This window comes from Nicotiana sylvestris, chromosome 4 (genome assembly GCF_000393655.2).
Source record: "Nicotiana sylvestris chromosome 4, ASM39365v2, whole genome shotgun sequence".
In the NCBI taxonomy this organism is placed as follows: Eukaryota; Viridiplantae; Streptophyta; class Magnoliopsida; order Solanales; family Solanaceae; genus Nicotiana; species Nicotiana sylvestris.
This window is the reverse complement of record NC_091060.1, coordinates 158,488,840-158,506,027: the sequence shown is the minus strand read 5'-3', so window position 1 is coordinate 158,506,027 and position 17,188 is coordinate 158,488,840. Positions and strand designations below refer to the sequence as shown.

Genomic DNA, 17,188 nt, shown 5'->3' with positions numbered 1-17,188 from the left:
CACTTTTATTACTAAATCATTAGTAATTAATACACATTCACAGCTCAGTTTATTTCTTAACCATGAAAATGGCAATTACTATGTTTGGTGTTAAAATATTGATGCAAGTAAGTTTTTACCCGCTATCGTCTAATAAAATCTATGAGTGCAATTTAATATGCTGTGCAATGTTACTTGAGTTACTTTTTGGATTACTAACTTTACCTATTACAGCTGTAAATACTTTTTAAATGATCTGACAGTATAAAAACACTTTTACATTTGGTGTATAAACTTAAACTCACGAAGGAAAGCAAATCTTATTTAATCCCGAAAGTCAAACGGATCAATATTGACCATACACCATTCTTGAAAAGCAAATACAATACATCAACAATAATAATAACATGCCCCGTGTATTTCCATAAATGAATCCGGAAAATGTAACTAGTATGCAGCCTTATTCTTACTTTGTACGGGCGATTCAAAGCAAACTTGCATAAAAAATTCTACAATATCACAGCACCAAATTAACTTGACAAACTGTCCATGAACTCCTCATCAGATTCAAGAGAAGCCATAAACTCAGGTAAAAGGCAAACTTCCAAATCCATACTACCATCACCTTCAATTCCTTGATACAAAGACACTTTCCCATCAAATTTATTTGCATATCCACTTCTCAATGCTACTCCTTTTCCCAATCCAAATTCATTTCCATACATATCAAATCTTGGTGAACTCCCCATCATAATACTACAAGGATCAAAAAATCCCATCTGATAAACCATACCACATTCCAGTTTCTCAACCCATTCACGAATTTCCTTATTGTTATGATTAATCACAGCTTGATGCAATTTCCAAGCTGCCCATCCAAGGTTATGTTCAAGAACTTCACCAGCTGTGGCATTTCCTCGAACAGTTTGAATACAATTACCAAAATATTCCTGTGGCAATGGAGGGTCTAATCTTGCTCTGTTATTTATAGCCATTCTGCAACTTGTCATTTGATCAGATGGAAATTTTCTAACTTTAGTTATGCATCTCCACATATGAGCTGACAAAGCTTGTAAAGTTGAAATCTTGGTTGTATTACACTCTATATTTGCTTTTGCTTTGAGTTTTTTCAAAGACTCAGCTGAGAAATGAAAAAACCTTTCCCTCATATGTGGAGCTTCATGCCTACTAATGAATTGATTATGGTGAGTATAAGGAAGATTAATAATTGGACCATGTCCTTTTGGAAACCAATGGTTATGAATAGGTGATGATTTAGAAATGGAAATTGGAATTTTCTGTTTTTTCTGTTCATTATTGGCTTTGAAAATTTCAGAAAAAGTATTAAAGAAAAGCCAAAAAGAAGAACCATCAGCTAATACATGATTAATTGAGCAACCAATAAAAACCCCATCAATTAATTCTGTAACTTGAATAGTTAACAAAGATAATTCATGTCCGTCGTGATTAATTGCTTTATCATGATCAAAAAATGATTGAACTACTAAAGGAACATCTTTTGGTGAAAGAATATCAGAAATAGTTAAATCAAGATTAGCATGAATAAACCTTGCACCTGGGGTGTTAACACAGTCAATAAAGACAGTGTAAAGAGGAGGATTTTCTTGTTTAAGTGTAGAAAGTCGACCAGCTAAGGGGTAAAATTGGACAAGGGTAAGTGAGAGTGATTCTTTAAGTTTTTCCAAAAAAAGATCAAGTTGAAAATTTGAAGGTTTAGTGAAAAGCAGACCTTTTTGGATGTAATGAACAGAGAGCATAGCTAAATCCCATGATGATAAATACACAGGTTTTTTAGATTCCTCGGATTCGTAAAGTGGTTTAATGAAACATTCTGAGATGTGTTGAACAGTAGGTGAAGAAGAAGAAGAAGAAGACATTTTTCTGTGTGTTCTTCTTATTTTTTCTGTATGGAGATTGGGTTTTTATAGAGTATTTGATGCTTACCCTTACCAACCTTTTACAAGTTTAAAGCTTGGTTTAAAGGGGTTTCTAGGAAAGTTTGGAATTTTTTAGATAAAAATTGTAGTACTAATTAAGTAGATAGTGCTTGGTGACATCTAATATTTGCATAGGCTGTCTTGACGAATCGCTTGATTGTCAAAACCAAGATATGGTCAAGAGCCAATTGCAATAGTCAATAAATAAATGAGTTTGAATACTTAGGCGACATGGGTAGTGTAAAGAAGTTTTACCCGCTCTATTTGGAAAGCCACAAGGTAATTGAAATTTATGTAATTATTAGGATAGTAATTCGCATAGTAATTACATAGCCTAGTAATTACGATGCCCTATTTGTTTATTTTAACATAATTACAATATAATTACAAACGTATTGTTTGGTTGCACAAGTATAATTGCACAGTTAAACTAAATTCTAAATGAAATAATTATCAAAATTTAAAAGTTAATATAATAAATATATGGCCATAAATAATTTTTTATAAGTATAAATGATATTAGATTTGGTATTTAAGATGCATATTTTTTTTAATATACACTAATTAGTAATCATATATTTATAACTAATATTGTAAAAATAATTGACATATATTTTCTAAACTAATAATATTTAGTTTAATTAATTATAATAAACTAAAAATATATATTTTGTAAGAACATCATGGGATGCAAGTTTGATAAAATAAATTAATATTTATAAATATAATGTCATAACATTATGCAACTGCTAGACAAAATTTATTTATCAATTCTAACTAAAAAAATGAACAACATGCAATGTGAAATAACAAGCCAATACTACTAAATCGAGTAATTTGGAACCATAAATATAACAAAATTTCAAAATCCCAAAAAAAAACTTTAAAAAATAAGTTCCACTACAACTAAAAATTAGAAAACATAATAAGTTTATAATTTCATACAACAACGAAATTTCACTTTAATAACATCACTCACCAAGTTTGTTAATGACACATTATTTCTAATATTAGGAGGTGTAGTTTCAAAAATTAGAATAATAACGCAGTTACGCTAAATAAAAAATAAAACAAATAAAAAATAAAATATACGAGCAATTACATGGAATCACAAGAAGTAAAGGTAGAGAAATAAAAGATAAATAATGTACAAAGAAAATGTATTTTAAAATTGAAAAAGAAATTCAAAAAGTAAAAAATAAAAAAATAAAAAAATAAAAGAAATTAGAATAATGAAAATAAAAATTTACAAAGAAAATATTAAAATAAAATAAAGGAAAAGAAATTAAAAGCCTTGTAATTACAAGTGCAATTACCACCAATTCTCACCTCCCCCTTGAGAATTGAAGAATGTAATTATACCTCTCCAATTACACTCAATTCCATGCTGATCAAGTAATTACTTGGCCAGACAAACATGTCAAACTATGTAATTACACCCAAATCCAATTCCTAGATGACTTTCCATATATATATATATATATATATATATATATATATATATATATATATTGTAGGCATGGACTCATCTTATTTTTCACGTTACTATTCTTATTCTTTTAATAAATCAGTTATAGTTGTCACTAAGGCGATTAACCGTCTAAATTAGCTGGCCTTGGTAAATTCGTTGACTAATAGCCTGTTTGGCCAAGCTTTTTCAAGGCCAAAAGTACTTTTTTTTTCAAAGTTAAAGTGTTAGGTCAAGTTTTTAGAAGGTAAAAAACGTTTTTGAGTAAAAACAGAAACAATTTTAAAGTTTCTTTCCAAAAATATTTTTTTGAAAAGCACTTTTGAGAAAAATGAGTTGAAACATTTTTTAAAAGCTTCACATAAGCTATAAATGTCACAAACAACTAAAAATTCAAAAGTTGCACATGCACATACCATACTCGGAAATTGCTTTAGTATTTTTATATTACTATCGTTTACTTCATCATCTTGGCTGTTTTAGTGGGAAAAATGTATATAATAGTAGGTAGCTGACACCACAGTAATGACTAGTACTGCTTGCTGAGCAAGTATTTCTTGCCAATTTATTAACTAGTATGATTTTTGAAGACTCAACTCGCTATTTCTAGTCAAAGTCGGTAACAGGAGTTGGAGTTGGTATAATGAACCATTCACTAGTGTGGTTGTAGAAAGCTGACTTGGGGAGGCTGAACCTATTCTTGTTCTTCCTTTTTAAGTCTTATAGTCAAATTTTAGCGGAGGGTCAATCGGCAAAGGTAAGGTTGCATACTTTTTATTTCCTTAGATCTCACCTGTGAGAATACATTGGATTATTATTATTGCAACAGTCTTTCTGCCAGAATGGGGTAAAGGTAAGGTTGCATACTTTTTATTTCCTTAGATCTCACCTGTGAGAATACATTGGATTATTATTATTGTTGTAGCCAATAAGTCAAATTAATCAATGTTTTGATAGAGTTAGAATTTTAAAGTTCAATTGTTATTCTCTTAAATTAAATTAATGTCAGATCACATAAACGTATTGACGCGACACATTCAAGGGAAGATGTCTTGGTGCATGTTATTTGCAAATGACATAGTTCTGATTGATGAGACACGATGTGGTATTAACGAGATTCTAGAGATCTGGAGACATACCCTTGACCTTGAGTCTAAAGGTTTCAAGTTGAGCAGGACCAAGATAGAATACTTGAGTGTAAGTTCAGCGGTGTTAACCAGGAAGCGAATGTGTCACGACCCGGATTTCCCACTCTCGGGAGTCGTGATGGCGTCTACTAGTGAAAGCTAGGCAAGCCAACCAATTGAACTATCTACTTTATTTCCATTTTTAATCCGATAACGGTTAAGAGCCAACAATTAGATAACAATAGAATTGAATAAGCGGAAGACTACATTGTAGAGATTTAATAATACTGCTAATACCAAACCATAACAAATCTACCCAAGACTGGTGTCATAACTTCATAGAATGTCTAGGAGTACTACAAATAAAGGTCTGAAAGAAATAAATACAATACTGTCTCTGGAAATACATGAAAGAAACAGGAATAATAGATAGAAGGAGACGCGCCAAGACCTGCGGACGCCTGCAGGACTACCTCGGATCGCCTGATGAACAAGAAAACAGCAATCTCACTGCGGTCCGAAGTCTACAACACTGGGATCTGCACAAAAGAGTGCAGAATGTAGTATAGCACAACCGACTCCATGTGCTGGTAATGCCTAGCCTAACCTCGGCGAAGTAGTGACGAGGCTAGGACCAGACTACCAAATAAACCTGTGCAATATAGCGTACAAAAATAATAGGAAGCAGATAACAATGATGGCAACAATGACCAACCAGTGATGTAAATAGCAGGCCACAAGAACACCATAAATGTTTCTCAACAAATAATAGATACAAGTGCAATCAATTCATCAAGTCCTTCAAATATAAATCTTTCGCCTATAAATCCTTCAAGTAATAATCTCCAAGATAATATGCTTTTCAATGAATATATATCGAATATATTTCCTTTAAATAAAATATCTTTCAAATAAGCATCTTTCGAATATAATTCTTTCGAGTAAATGTCACCTTGTGACGCCTCATTCACTTAACATAAAGTAGAGTACAACTTCCAACCCAATTAGGAAATCAACAAGAAAATATGAAGTTATTTTTAGAAATCATTTGATAAAGAAGATACCCTTTTCAATTAAAGTACAATATCGAATGAATCCTTCACCTTTAATACGAGAAATCAATAAATCAAAACATAATAGAAATTCCTTTTTTTTTGTAAAGTACAACCTCAAACGGTTAAGGAAAATTTAGTTGAGAAATCAATTGAGTTAAAAAATGTAACAATTGTTGAAATTTGGAGTATTGAACATATATAAAAAAAAGTAAAAATAGAATATCAAGAGAATTATAAAGGAATCAAAATCCAATCACTAACAAGAATAAGGGAAACAAAAGCATATTTCACTTTCTTTTCACATCTTGTTGCAGGCGTGCAACCCGATCCCATTTCATGTATCTCGTGGCAGGCGTGCTACCCGCTCCCATTTCATGTATCTCGTGGTAGGCGTACCACCCGCTCCCATTTCATTATGTCTTGTGGTAGGCGTACCACCCGCTCCATTTCATTATATCTTGTGGTAGGCGTACCACCCGCTCCCATTTTATTATATCTTGTGGTAGGCGTACCACCCGCTCCCATTTCATTATATCTTGTGGTAGGCGTACCACCCGCTCCCATTTCATTATATATCTTGTGGTAGGCGTACCACCCGCTCCCATTTCATTATATATCTTGTGGTAGGCGTACCACCCGCTCCCAGTTACAAGCCAACAATAATCACGTACCATCCGCTCCCAGTTACAAGCCAACAATAATCACAAGGAATCCCGGCAAGGGAACAAGAGCAATATAACAACTTTCCGGCAAGGGAACAATAATATTTCAACAACATCCCGGCAAGGGAACAATACTATCAAAACAAACATCCTGGCAAGGCAACAATAATATCAAACAAACATCCTGGCAAGGTAACAATAATATCAAACAAACATCCTGGCAAGGGAACAATGATGATAATAACATATGAAGCGCAATAAACCACAACGGAGTCATAACAATTATAATACAAGACTCACGGACATGCTTGACACCAACGTATAGATACTCGTCACCATGCCTATACGTCGTACTCTACAATTAACATGTAGCAATTAAGACACAACTCCTAATCCCTCAAGCTAAGGTTAGACCAAACACTTACCTCGCTTTGCAACCAATTCAAAATTCCAACAAGCCTTTGCCTCGCGAATTCGTGCCCGAAATTCTCAAATCTAGTCATAAACAATTCGATTCAGTCAATAAAAATTATAGGAATTAATTCCATATGAAATTCTACATTTTCCATTAAAAATCCGAAATTGCACTAAAAAAATTCCCGTGGGGTTCCGAGAGAGTTTTCAAACTCTTTCAACTAAATTCATAGATTTAATACCAAAACTAGTAATAGATTCGGGTAATCTAACCAAAATTAAGTTAAGAACACTTACCCCATTGTTTTCTCTGAAAATCTCTCGAAAATTGCTTCTTCCCAAGCTCCAATTTGACAAAAATCCCATTTTCAGAAATAAACATTCTGTCCAGAATTCAGAGGTTACTGTTCACGCATTTATACTGTACACGGTACTGTTCACGGGGTATTGTACACGGTACTGTTCACATGTTGTAAAAGAAAATTCAGCAGCCTTTTTATATCCGTTAACCTTCCGAAATCCACCCGAGGCCCTCGGGACCTCAACAAAATACACCAACAAGTCCTAAAACATAATACATACTTAGTCAAAATCTCAAATCGCATCAAACAATGCTAAAATCGTGAATCACGCCCCCATTCAAGCCTAATGAAACTAAGAACATCCAACTTCTATATTCGATGCAAAAACCTATCAAATCAAGTCCGATTGACTTCAAATTTTGCATACAAGTCATAAATGATATAACAAAGCTAGGAAATTTTTTAGAACTAGATTCTGACCCCGATATCAAAAAGTCAACTCTCCGGTCAAACCTAAGAAGTCTTTAACCTTAGATTTCTAGATTCCGTTAAATGGCGATAATTTAATCGAGGGACCTCCAAATTCGATTTCGGGCATATGACCAAGTTCCAAATCACGATACGGAACTACCGGAATGGTCAAAACTTTTATCCGAGTTCGTTTGCTCAAAATATTGACTGAAGTCAACTTAGTTGAGTTTTAAAGCTCTAGTTCACAATTTAATCCATTTTTTACATAAAAACGTTCCGAAAAATTATACGGAATGCGCACACAAGTCGAGAAATTATTGATACCGCTTTTAAGGTCTTAAAAATACCGAGATGATTTTTTAATTTAAAGATGACATTTTGGGTCATCACAGAATGAGAATGTGAGGCTTGGTATGCAAGTCATTCTCAAGAAAGAGAGTTTCTAGTATCTTGGATCTGTAATTCAGAGTGATGGGGAGATTGATGAAGATGTCTCACATCGTATCGTAGCAAGGTAGATGAAGTAAAGGCTCGCTTCCGATGTCTTGTGCAATAATAATGTGTCGTTGAGGCTTAAAGGTAAATTCTACAAGGTAGTGGTTAGACCGATTATGTTGTATAGGGAAGAGTGTTGGCCAGCCAAGAACTCTCATGTCTAGCAGATGAAAGTAGGGGTGTACATAGGTCGGGTTGGTTCGGATTTTACAATTACCAAACCAAACCAATTGTGTCGGGTTATTAAATCTAAAGACCAAACCAAACCAATAAAACTCGGGTTTTTTACTCTCGGGTTTTCGGATTTTTTCGGGGTTTTTTTTCCGATAAACTCTTCGTAGAACAAAACATATAAATTGTGCTTAAAATATTTCTTTAATCCTAGTAAGATACAATTATATAAAGTATTTTCCTAGAAAATAATATAAAAGATGAGATGTGTCATGGCATTATCCTAAAATATTCAATAATAAAGACAATAAAATTATGTAATATAAATACTGCTAATTAAAAATCCATAATAAAAATAAACATAGTCTAAAAGTACTAAGTCATGATAAAATAAGTGGGCTAATAAGGGAGTATTAATTACATGACTAAACGCTAAAGAAAAATAAAAATAGGTTATGCATTTTTATCTAAATTATTGCAAAACAAAATATAGATATTCAATACATTCTCGTTCATAGTATTGAATTGAATGTCTTTTGTTAGCATTATTTAGTTTACTAATGTTGATGGCTATAAAACTTATTGGAACATTCAAAAGTTCTAAGTCCAACCTTGAAATAATACCTTAAAAGATAAAATTATGAAAAATTTTAAGAAATATTTATAAATTACATCACAATAAGTATATTTATATATTAAATATATCTAAAATTTCTATATATGTAATGTCGGGTTGATTTGGTTTCGGTTTGACTTTCTTTAGTTTAAACCAAACCAAACCAATTATGGTCGGGTTTTTTTTTCAATACCAAACCAAATTAAACCAAACCATAGTCGGATTTTTTTCTCGGTTTAACTCGGATTATCCGATTGGTGCGGTTTGTCGGTTTCCTTTGTACACCCCTAAATGAAAGTAGCGAAAATGAGGATGTTGAGATGAATGTGTGGGCATACTAGGTTAGATAGAATTAGAAATAAAGCTATTCTAGACAAGGTGAGAGTGGCTCCTGTGGAAGAAAAGATGCAAGAGGCAATACTAAGATGGTTCGGGCATGTTAAAGAGAGAAGCACAGATGTCTCAGTCAGGAGATGCGAGAGGTTGGCCTTGGGGGCACGAGGAAGGGTAGAGGAAGGCCAGAGAAATCTAGGGGATAGGTGATCAGACGGGACATGCCGCAGCTTGAGCTAACCGAGGACATGACCCTTGATAGGAGGTGTGGAGGTCGAGAATTAGGGTAGAAAGTTAGTAGGTAGTCGAGCGTTTCCCTTTGTCTTTCTTACACTCTATTTGGATCATTGTTATCCATCGTGTTATAATGTATCGTATTGTACTGTATTGTATCGTTTTAAGGATACAATATTTGAATAGATTGTATCACTTGTTGTTGTTAAATAATATTTTTGTTGTTTGGTATGATTGTATCGTATTGTACTGTAATTAATAAGTTTACTAAAATACCTTGAGTTGTTTTAAATATTAATATTCCCTAGATTAAACAATACTCGCTTAATAGCTGACTGACGAGAAAGATACGCTTCGAGAAAAGTTCTTCCATTTTGTAAATTGTGAACAAAGATGAAGAGCGAAAGGCAGCCTGATACTTCATGTTTAACATCATGTACTTAACACGGGTTACTTACTAGAAGTACTAAAACAATAAATCTACCAATATATGCATAAGATGGAGCCAATATACACACAAGATGGTATCCAACGGACAAGAATATTTTTGTGTCAATTGCAAAGGCTTGCTAAGCCAGTTTGACATATGGCTGCACACAAAAAATTCAATAAATAAAATGTGATCAACATAAATTTTATTATAGCATAAACAGTTCGGGACAGGAACAACAAAAACAAATTTATATAGTACGAAAGTAGAAATGAGTCCTAATAGAAAAAAATAGTTTGAGAAGTACATGGGATAGATACTTTTGCAAATTACTAACAGTATTTTAATTGCTCCCGAGGTTAAGAACGAACCACAACTTGGAGTGAGGACGACGGATATATATTTGGGTGGAGTAAGTATAAAATAAGATAAAGGATAAATTGTAATTATGGAACAATAAGTAAGGACATGATTGGAAAGAAGAATATGAAATAATCCCACCATACGATTTGGTTGTTTAAAAAAATGGGACTTTTCATTGTTATGAAACAATGGATTTAACATAAAATACAATCAATTTTAAATAAACAATCAAAACAAACATTGTTTTGGAATAACAATACAATACGATACAATGTATAACAACCATCCAAACAAGCTGTCAGTTCAATAGTATTAGTGTTAGCATAGTATCCCTTTTATCATTAGTCTCTTTTATCCTTAGTCTGTTATTACCACATATCTTGTACTATTATTTGCCATCAGTACTCCCATAGTTTGCTATCACTACATATCTTGTACTGTTGTTACCTGCTATCCTTACTTCTTTCATCTTCTCTTTTACTATCTTGGATTTTATTTCCTAAATATCTTGTATGGTTATTACAGTGTTAGTGCTTCTTCCATCTTTTTTTTTTTTTTAGCTAAAGATCTATCTCTATCTAAAACCGGGTTCATCTTCTCTTTTACTATCTTGTATTTTGTTTCCTAAATATCTTGTATGGTTATTACAGTGTTAGTGCTTCTTCCATCTTTTTTTTTTTTTAGCTAAAGATCTATCTCTATCTAAAACCGGGTTCATCTTCTCTTTTACTATCTTGTATTTTGTTTCCTAAATATCTTGTATGGTTATTACAGTGTTAGTGCTTCTTCCATCTTTTTTTTTTTTTAGCTAAAGATCTATCTCTATCTAAAACCGGGTTCATCTTCTCTTTTACTATCTTGTATTTTGTTTCCTAAAGATCTTGTATGATTATTACTTACTGCCAGTGCTTCTTCATCTTTTTTTTTTTAGCTAAAGATCTATCTCTATATGAAACAGGGTAAAGTTGCTTACATCCTATTTCTCCCGCAATCCCACTTGTATACACTGGACTGTTGTTATCGTCATCGTCAGATCACAGATGTTTAGTTCTAAAAAATGATAAATTGTGTATATCAAACTCCAATAGAGGTTGTAAGTTCTAACAAATAATTTGAGCAAGCGGAGATCAACTTTAACACACACGTAACGTAATTATGCAGTTGACACTTAAAAGACTAACATTTGGCAATTATCAAGTTCACCGAACCAAACAATAAATTAATTATTGAAGATCTCATACACTGGGAAATAATTCAGATTTCTTGAACTAATTTCCCATTTTCTTAAATACTTATCTCAAAATGAGTTATAACCCATATCACCGGTCTCATAAATCTTTTGTATCCACCCCATGCTATTCAAAAAGGTAGTTAAAACTAACCATACGGTAATCCAGATTCTGCCGAAGATCAAATTTCATAGTGCCGATGCCCGGGATCAAACCTGTGTTGCCTGGACTTACCATTGTAATACAAGATTAAAACCCCAAAAAGACTGAAAGATGGCCCACCCGGATAGTGAAATTCAGAACACGAAAGCATAATAGATTCAAGACTGGATAACATAACATAAAAGGAAGATAACCTCCACAATGTATAAAGCTAACCGGAATCCAAAATAAAACATCCTATAAGGAAACCTAAAAAGTTATCTTGAAAAGCTCATCCTAGCAAAATCTATTTCACTACCAAGGAAATTATCTGATCAAAAAGGAGACTTCCACATTACTTGGACAGCGAATAATCACTCAAGACACAAGGTTGTCATTGAGGGAGAGAGAGGCTAGTTGGTCAGCAGGGCTATTAGCCTGCTGAACATTCTTCAAAACTTCCATAGCCTCATTAACTTTGGCCTTCAACGCCTCTGGTGATTCAAGCAGATGCAAAACCTCAGTTTGATCCATCTCAAGAAGCATGCCCGTCACCTTTGCTGCATGCTCGTGCTCCAGCTGATCAACAAGTGGGTACAGACTTTCACCCAACATCTGCAACATAATGCACAATGTTAAAAGAAATCAAACTAAAGTGGGCAACAAAATAACAATGCAACTAAGTGAACTTTACCGTCCTCTGCTGTTCAGGTGGTGCATTTGCGAGGGCAGAAGCCAATGTTGAAATTGGCATAGGCTGTCCCATAGCAGCTTCTCGAGGCAGCATGCCACCCATGTCATATGGAACAGAAAGCATACCCCCTGCCAGGCCTGGTATTGGCGCCTCCTGCCCATTACGACCAGGTGGATACCGATACATTCTTCCCCTTGGGAGCATCTGAAAAGATGATTTCAGGACTTCTCTTTCATAAAGATAAACTCTACAACAGAGATAAGAGACACTAACCTGCTGCTGCATCATGGGCATGGGCTGCTGAGTTTGTTGCACAGGCCCTGCACCACGTCGACCACCCGGTCGCTGGCCTTGCTGACCCTGCTGGACTAATGGCATAAAGAAGTTGGGCAAAGGAGCTCCTCCAGGCCGCATTCCAGGAACAAGCTGCTGTTGATAGCCAAAACCAGCCTGAAACAACATTCTTTTTACTATACAGAACACAATTCTCATAGAATCCTAATTTTTCTCCCAAAAGAAAGAGAAAAAAAGTTCCCAGACGTTATTACTTTTTATCGACTCAACCATATGAAGTTAGGCAATCCTGAACATTTCTTCTATAATCACAAACCAACCATCCAACCAAAAACATAAAAAACTGTGCAAATGACATCCAGAAGTAACCTAAGAACCTGATGTTGACAAGAGTTTATAGTATTGATACTCAAACTTAGGCAATCCTGAACCGTAGTCTTGTCCTCTAATCAGAAACCACTATTCCAACCAATTACATTAAACTATGAAACGGACGTCCAGAAATAACCCAAGAGACTGAGATCCACAAGCATTGCTAGTATTGATACTACAACCACAAGGAAGATGGTTACCTGGGGTGGTATCATACCAGGAGGAGCCTGCCCATAAAATAGTTGCTGTCCCATACCAGGAGCACCAGGAGGATACATTGGCATACGAGGAGCCATAGATGCAGCCATTGCAACTGGTCGCAGTTGTGAAAATTGTGCCTGTGAATACAAGAGCAGTGCGGCATGCCATACATTACACAATTTTTTATTTGAAGTCCCGCAAGGGACGATATATTACACATTTGACAGATCAAATTATTAGTGCAGATTGAAGTGATCAGCAAAGATCATATCAGCTATTGAGCCACAGTTCAAAAATACCTCTTTTAGATGCCTCACCAGAAATCAGCCAAGAAGATAAAAGTTTGAAAAGATACATTATTATCTGCTAGAAAATATGAGCAATCTATAGAGCAGTATTCGAAAATTTAATCTATATGTCAAAAGAATGGGACCGCTTGGATTCTTACCTGCAACCTAGCTCTTCTCTCCTCTTTGCGCTGAGCAAATGCAACGTAGAGTGGCTTGCTAACTATCATTTTCCCGTTCATCTCAGAAAGCTTGAACCCCCAAAAAATTAAAAAGAATGTTTCATCTTAACCAGCATCTCATCAACCCAAAAGAAAAACTCGCACAAACAATAACTTACAGCTTTGGAAGCTTCTTCTGGAGTTGAGAAAGCAACAAATCCAGATCCTCTGCTGATTCCACTAGGATCTCGCATAACCTGCAGAATACAGTAACACAACAGGCCTAAAGCTTAAGCCAATGCCAAAAAGTTGTATGTCCAAGTGAATTAGGTTCCTGGATATACGCAGTTTACCTTGCAAGAAGTAACTGTGCCAAACTCTGAAAAAAGTTCCTTGAGTTTATCATCGTCAATGGTATCATCCAAATTTTTAATGTACAGGTTAACTCCTTTGTATTTATCTACTACCTCCTTAGCTGTCTGCTCAAACTTGCTTTTCAGTTCTTGTTCCCTTTCAGACTTCTTCTGAGCTTTCCCAACATACCACTCTTTATCATCAAATTTCTTCCCGTTCAAAGCTTCAACAGCCTTAGCAGCATCATCAGCACTTTCAAAATTGACAAACCCAAAGCACTTGGATTTTCCGTCAGCATCCCTCATCACTACTGCACTAGTAATATTACCAAACTCACCAAAAGTATTTTTCAGTTCCTCATCTGTTGTGGACTCTGCCAAATTTTTCACATAGACGTTATTGAATTTAGTCTTGCTAACTGCAGAATCTCTTTCTTGTTTACGAAGAAAATGCCCAACATACACCTGCTTATCATTGATAAGCATGCCATTCAACTTAGCTATTGCACTTGTAGCAGCCCCTTCACTGTCAAATTGTACAAAACCATAGCCTTTAGACTGGCCATTAGAATCAGTAGCTATCTTGCAAGAAAGAATGTTCCCAAAGCTTGAAAAAGTGTCATGCAAAGCTTTGTTGTCAATAGACTTGTCCAAATTCTGTACAAAAAAACAAATGCCCACGTGTAAGAAAACAACAACAAACCAACATCAAGAACAGATGCAGGTAATACAGGGATTAAGATATTCAACGAGATTACAAAAAAGATTATTTTAATCGGCAATAAAAGAAGCATTGCATATGGTCCATGAAAAAAATGTATTCAGCTATCTGTAAGCAACAAATACTTCAGTCCCGGATAAAAAATACATATAACCTATTTCATGCTATACTTAAATGTTCAAGCAAGCTCCAGCCATGTGGAGGAGGCATCAAATGATAAATCAAATATTCTTGAAAATTTCAGGTTCAGCTATAAGTACCTTAATAAAAATATTAGCTGCTCCACTCTTACGGATACTGGGGTCTCTATGAGAATACATTATCCTAATGGACTTCCCATTAATAGGAGTGAAGTTCAACACCTCCATTGCCCTGGCGGCTGTGAATTAAAAAAAGGCAACAAATGTTAGACGTACATTATTGTTTGGAAACGAACAAATACATAAGCATTATATCTTCACCGGAATATTATTACCAGTGAATCTGTGTAATAACCAATAGAAACAACAAAGGGAGAACAGAAAAAACAAAACCATATGAAACAACAGAAAAATGAAGAACCCAAAAGGACCACTCCAATTCAACCTAACTTCTAACCATTTGGCACATTCTATTCCACACAGCATTGAGCAAGTCACATAGAATTAACAACATCACAACCTTAAATGATACATTTCACTGACTGCCCATGAAATTATTACCAACAAATTTTCAAACTAAGCAAGGGAAATTCAGCTCTTTTAGGAAAAAAGACTTCCAAATGATCAATGACGCCCACACCTATGTGGAACAATTTGATAAGCATTTGTGCCCTGTTTATTATTCACAAGCCTAGTATATTAGTGAAAATAGGCAAAGGTGTTGGTCCATTATCTATCAAGTTTCGCTACACTGGAGCTCAGGGATTTCTCGTTTATCAATAAAAAGAAACTCAAGTAACACAAGCAAACTTCTACAACCACAACGCGCAAGAAGCTGCTACCTAAGCGTTATTTCAGCTTAAATGAAACCCCCAAAAAAATTGAAAATTCCGGACAGATTATTTTGTAGTGAAATGATATGGTACAGAACTAATACAGGATCCATATAACCAACCTCAGCTAGTTAGCATTGCAGCTTAGTACTATCAATTGTTCTAGAACACATAATATATATATTAAACTCAATAAGCATATGCTAAAAACAGTGAACATTAGACAGTTTCAAGAACAGTACTAACCATCTGTCGGGTTGCTGTAGTTCACGTAGCCATAACCAAGGGATCGCCTAGTACTCAAGTCCCTACAAACCCTAACTGATACTACCTGACCAACCTGGTTAAACAGATCATATAGCTGCGAATCATTCACGTTAAAATCAAGGTCACCCACGTACAGTGACGTCGACACAACAACCTGGCTGTTTCCTACCACCGGCGGCGGTGAACCCACGGCGCCGCCACCACCAGCCGTAGCCGCCACACCATTTTGACCCGCCACCGGAGTCTGTTGCTGCACTTGTAGCGCCATAATTCTCCAGACAAATTCCTTTCTTCCTTTTATCAATACCCTAGAACAGTAAAATTGGATACAGAGTGAAATTCTAGAAGATTTTTTGGAAGGATAAAATGGGGATAAGTTATCGTCGGAGAACTGAACGGCGCCGGCGGCAGGTGAGTAAACTGAGAGACAAAAATATATATAAAAGAAAAATTAGGATAATTTTTTGCTTTGGGGAGGGCAGAGAAAACTGCACCGCAAACCGGCAAAGAAGAAACTGTGAGGTTTTTATAGTGCCGGAGACAAGAACCCTAATATGATGTGATTAACAAATCTGGACCGTCTATTATATTTTTTGGATGATCGAAGCGTTTTAGCTATTTCAGCAATTGACGAAAAGGACGTGATTCAGTGTTTCGCATTTGTTGACTGTTGCGGTAAGTCTTGCCACGTATGCTGTGAGCACGAGTCTTTTGGGAACGTGGATTTCTGTTTATTTTCTTTCAGGTTTATCCGGGGATATATTACGTGGCAGCAAAATTTACCACGCATTTTTAATTACCCTTAGATTAAAAAGGACTGAGTTTTACCGCTTTTACTGGAGAAGTGTTGAATTAGTAAGGTGATTTGTCGAAAGTACATTTGTTATTTTAGAGGTGAGGTCCGTGAGGATCATGTGTTTCGGGAAAAAAGGAAAAAAGGTTATTATGTGTGTCATAAAATCTAGTGCAAATAAATATTGGACTACTTCTAAAATTTTCATCTCATACTCCATGCGATCTTTTTTAATTGATTTTTGATTATTTTTGCTCATATTAAAAATCTATCTTTTCGTATTAATTAATAATAAAATTGGTCATATTAATTTTAGTTTGTTCACTAAAAATATAATAAATACTCCTAGACTCTTTACTTCAAGAATAATTTTAATTTTTTTTTTAATTATTTCTTGATATTTGAAAAAACTAAATAGAATAGACCATAAGAAAAATGCCAAAAAGTCAGTCAAAGTGAACCGAATGAAGTATTTCAAAAAGTAGTCCTTTATTACAATAATATTTGATTGTAACAAAATGGTGAGACTAATTTTAAAGCTAAGGGAATGATGGTAATAGTCATTATTTTGTCGAAACAAAAATGTGAATTTTGTTGTGTTTTATATGTGACACCTCGACAGAA

At 34.7% G+C, this 17,188-nt stretch overlaps 2 protein-coding genes across 2 annotated transcripts; both read right to left on the bottom strand.

The window, feature by feature from the left end:
• Positions 1-280: 280 nt before the first annotated feature.
• LOC104225117 (uncharacterized acetyltransferase At3g50280) lies at positions 281-1,928 on the bottom strand. The gene has a single exon (XM_009776885.2). It carries the CDS (start codon positions 1,875-1,877, stop codon positions 510-512), a length of 1,368 nt encoding a protein of 455 aa, XP_009775187.1. The 5' UTR covers positions 1,878-1,928; the 3' UTR covers positions 281-509.
• A 9,694-nt stretch (positions 1,929-11,622) lies between these two features.
• On the bottom strand, positions 11,623-16,268 carry LOC104225116 (polyadenylate-binding protein 2-like). Its single transcript, XM_009776884.2, has 9 exons — positions 15,751-16,268; positions 14,792-14,910; positions 13,811-14,467; positions 13,637-13,714; positions 13,458-13,547; positions 13,009-13,146; positions 12,416-12,592; positions 12,143-12,346; positions 11,623-12,063 (listed from the first exon to the last, which is right to left on the bottom strand). The coding sequence occupies exons 1-9, from the start codon at positions 16,037-16,039 to the stop codon at positions 11,827-11,829; spliced, it is 1,989 nt and encodes a 662-aa protein (XP_009775186.1). The 5' UTR covers positions 16,040-16,268; the 3' UTR covers positions 11,623-11,826.
• Positions 16,269-17,188: the final 920 nt, after the last annotated feature.

Bases quoted from the DNA above. Each gene is read 5' to 3' on its own strand.
- LOC104225117 (XM_009776885.2), bottom strand. From the start codon at position 1,877: ATGTCTTCTTCTTCTTCTTCTTCACCTACTGTTCAACACATCTCAGAA.
- LOC104225116 (XM_009776884.2), bottom strand. From the start codon at position 16,039: ATGGCGCTACAAGTGCAGCAACAGACTCCGGTGGCGGGTCAAAATGGT. The intron at 13,147-13,457 runs GTAAGAATCCAA...TTGTATTCACAG, and splicing joins AGAGAAGAGCTAGGTTGCAG to GCACAATTTTCACAACTGCG. The intron at 12,064-12,142 runs GTAAAGTTCACT...ATTATGTTGCAG, and splicing joins CACCTGAACAGCAGAGGACG to ATGTTGGGTGAAAGTCTGTA.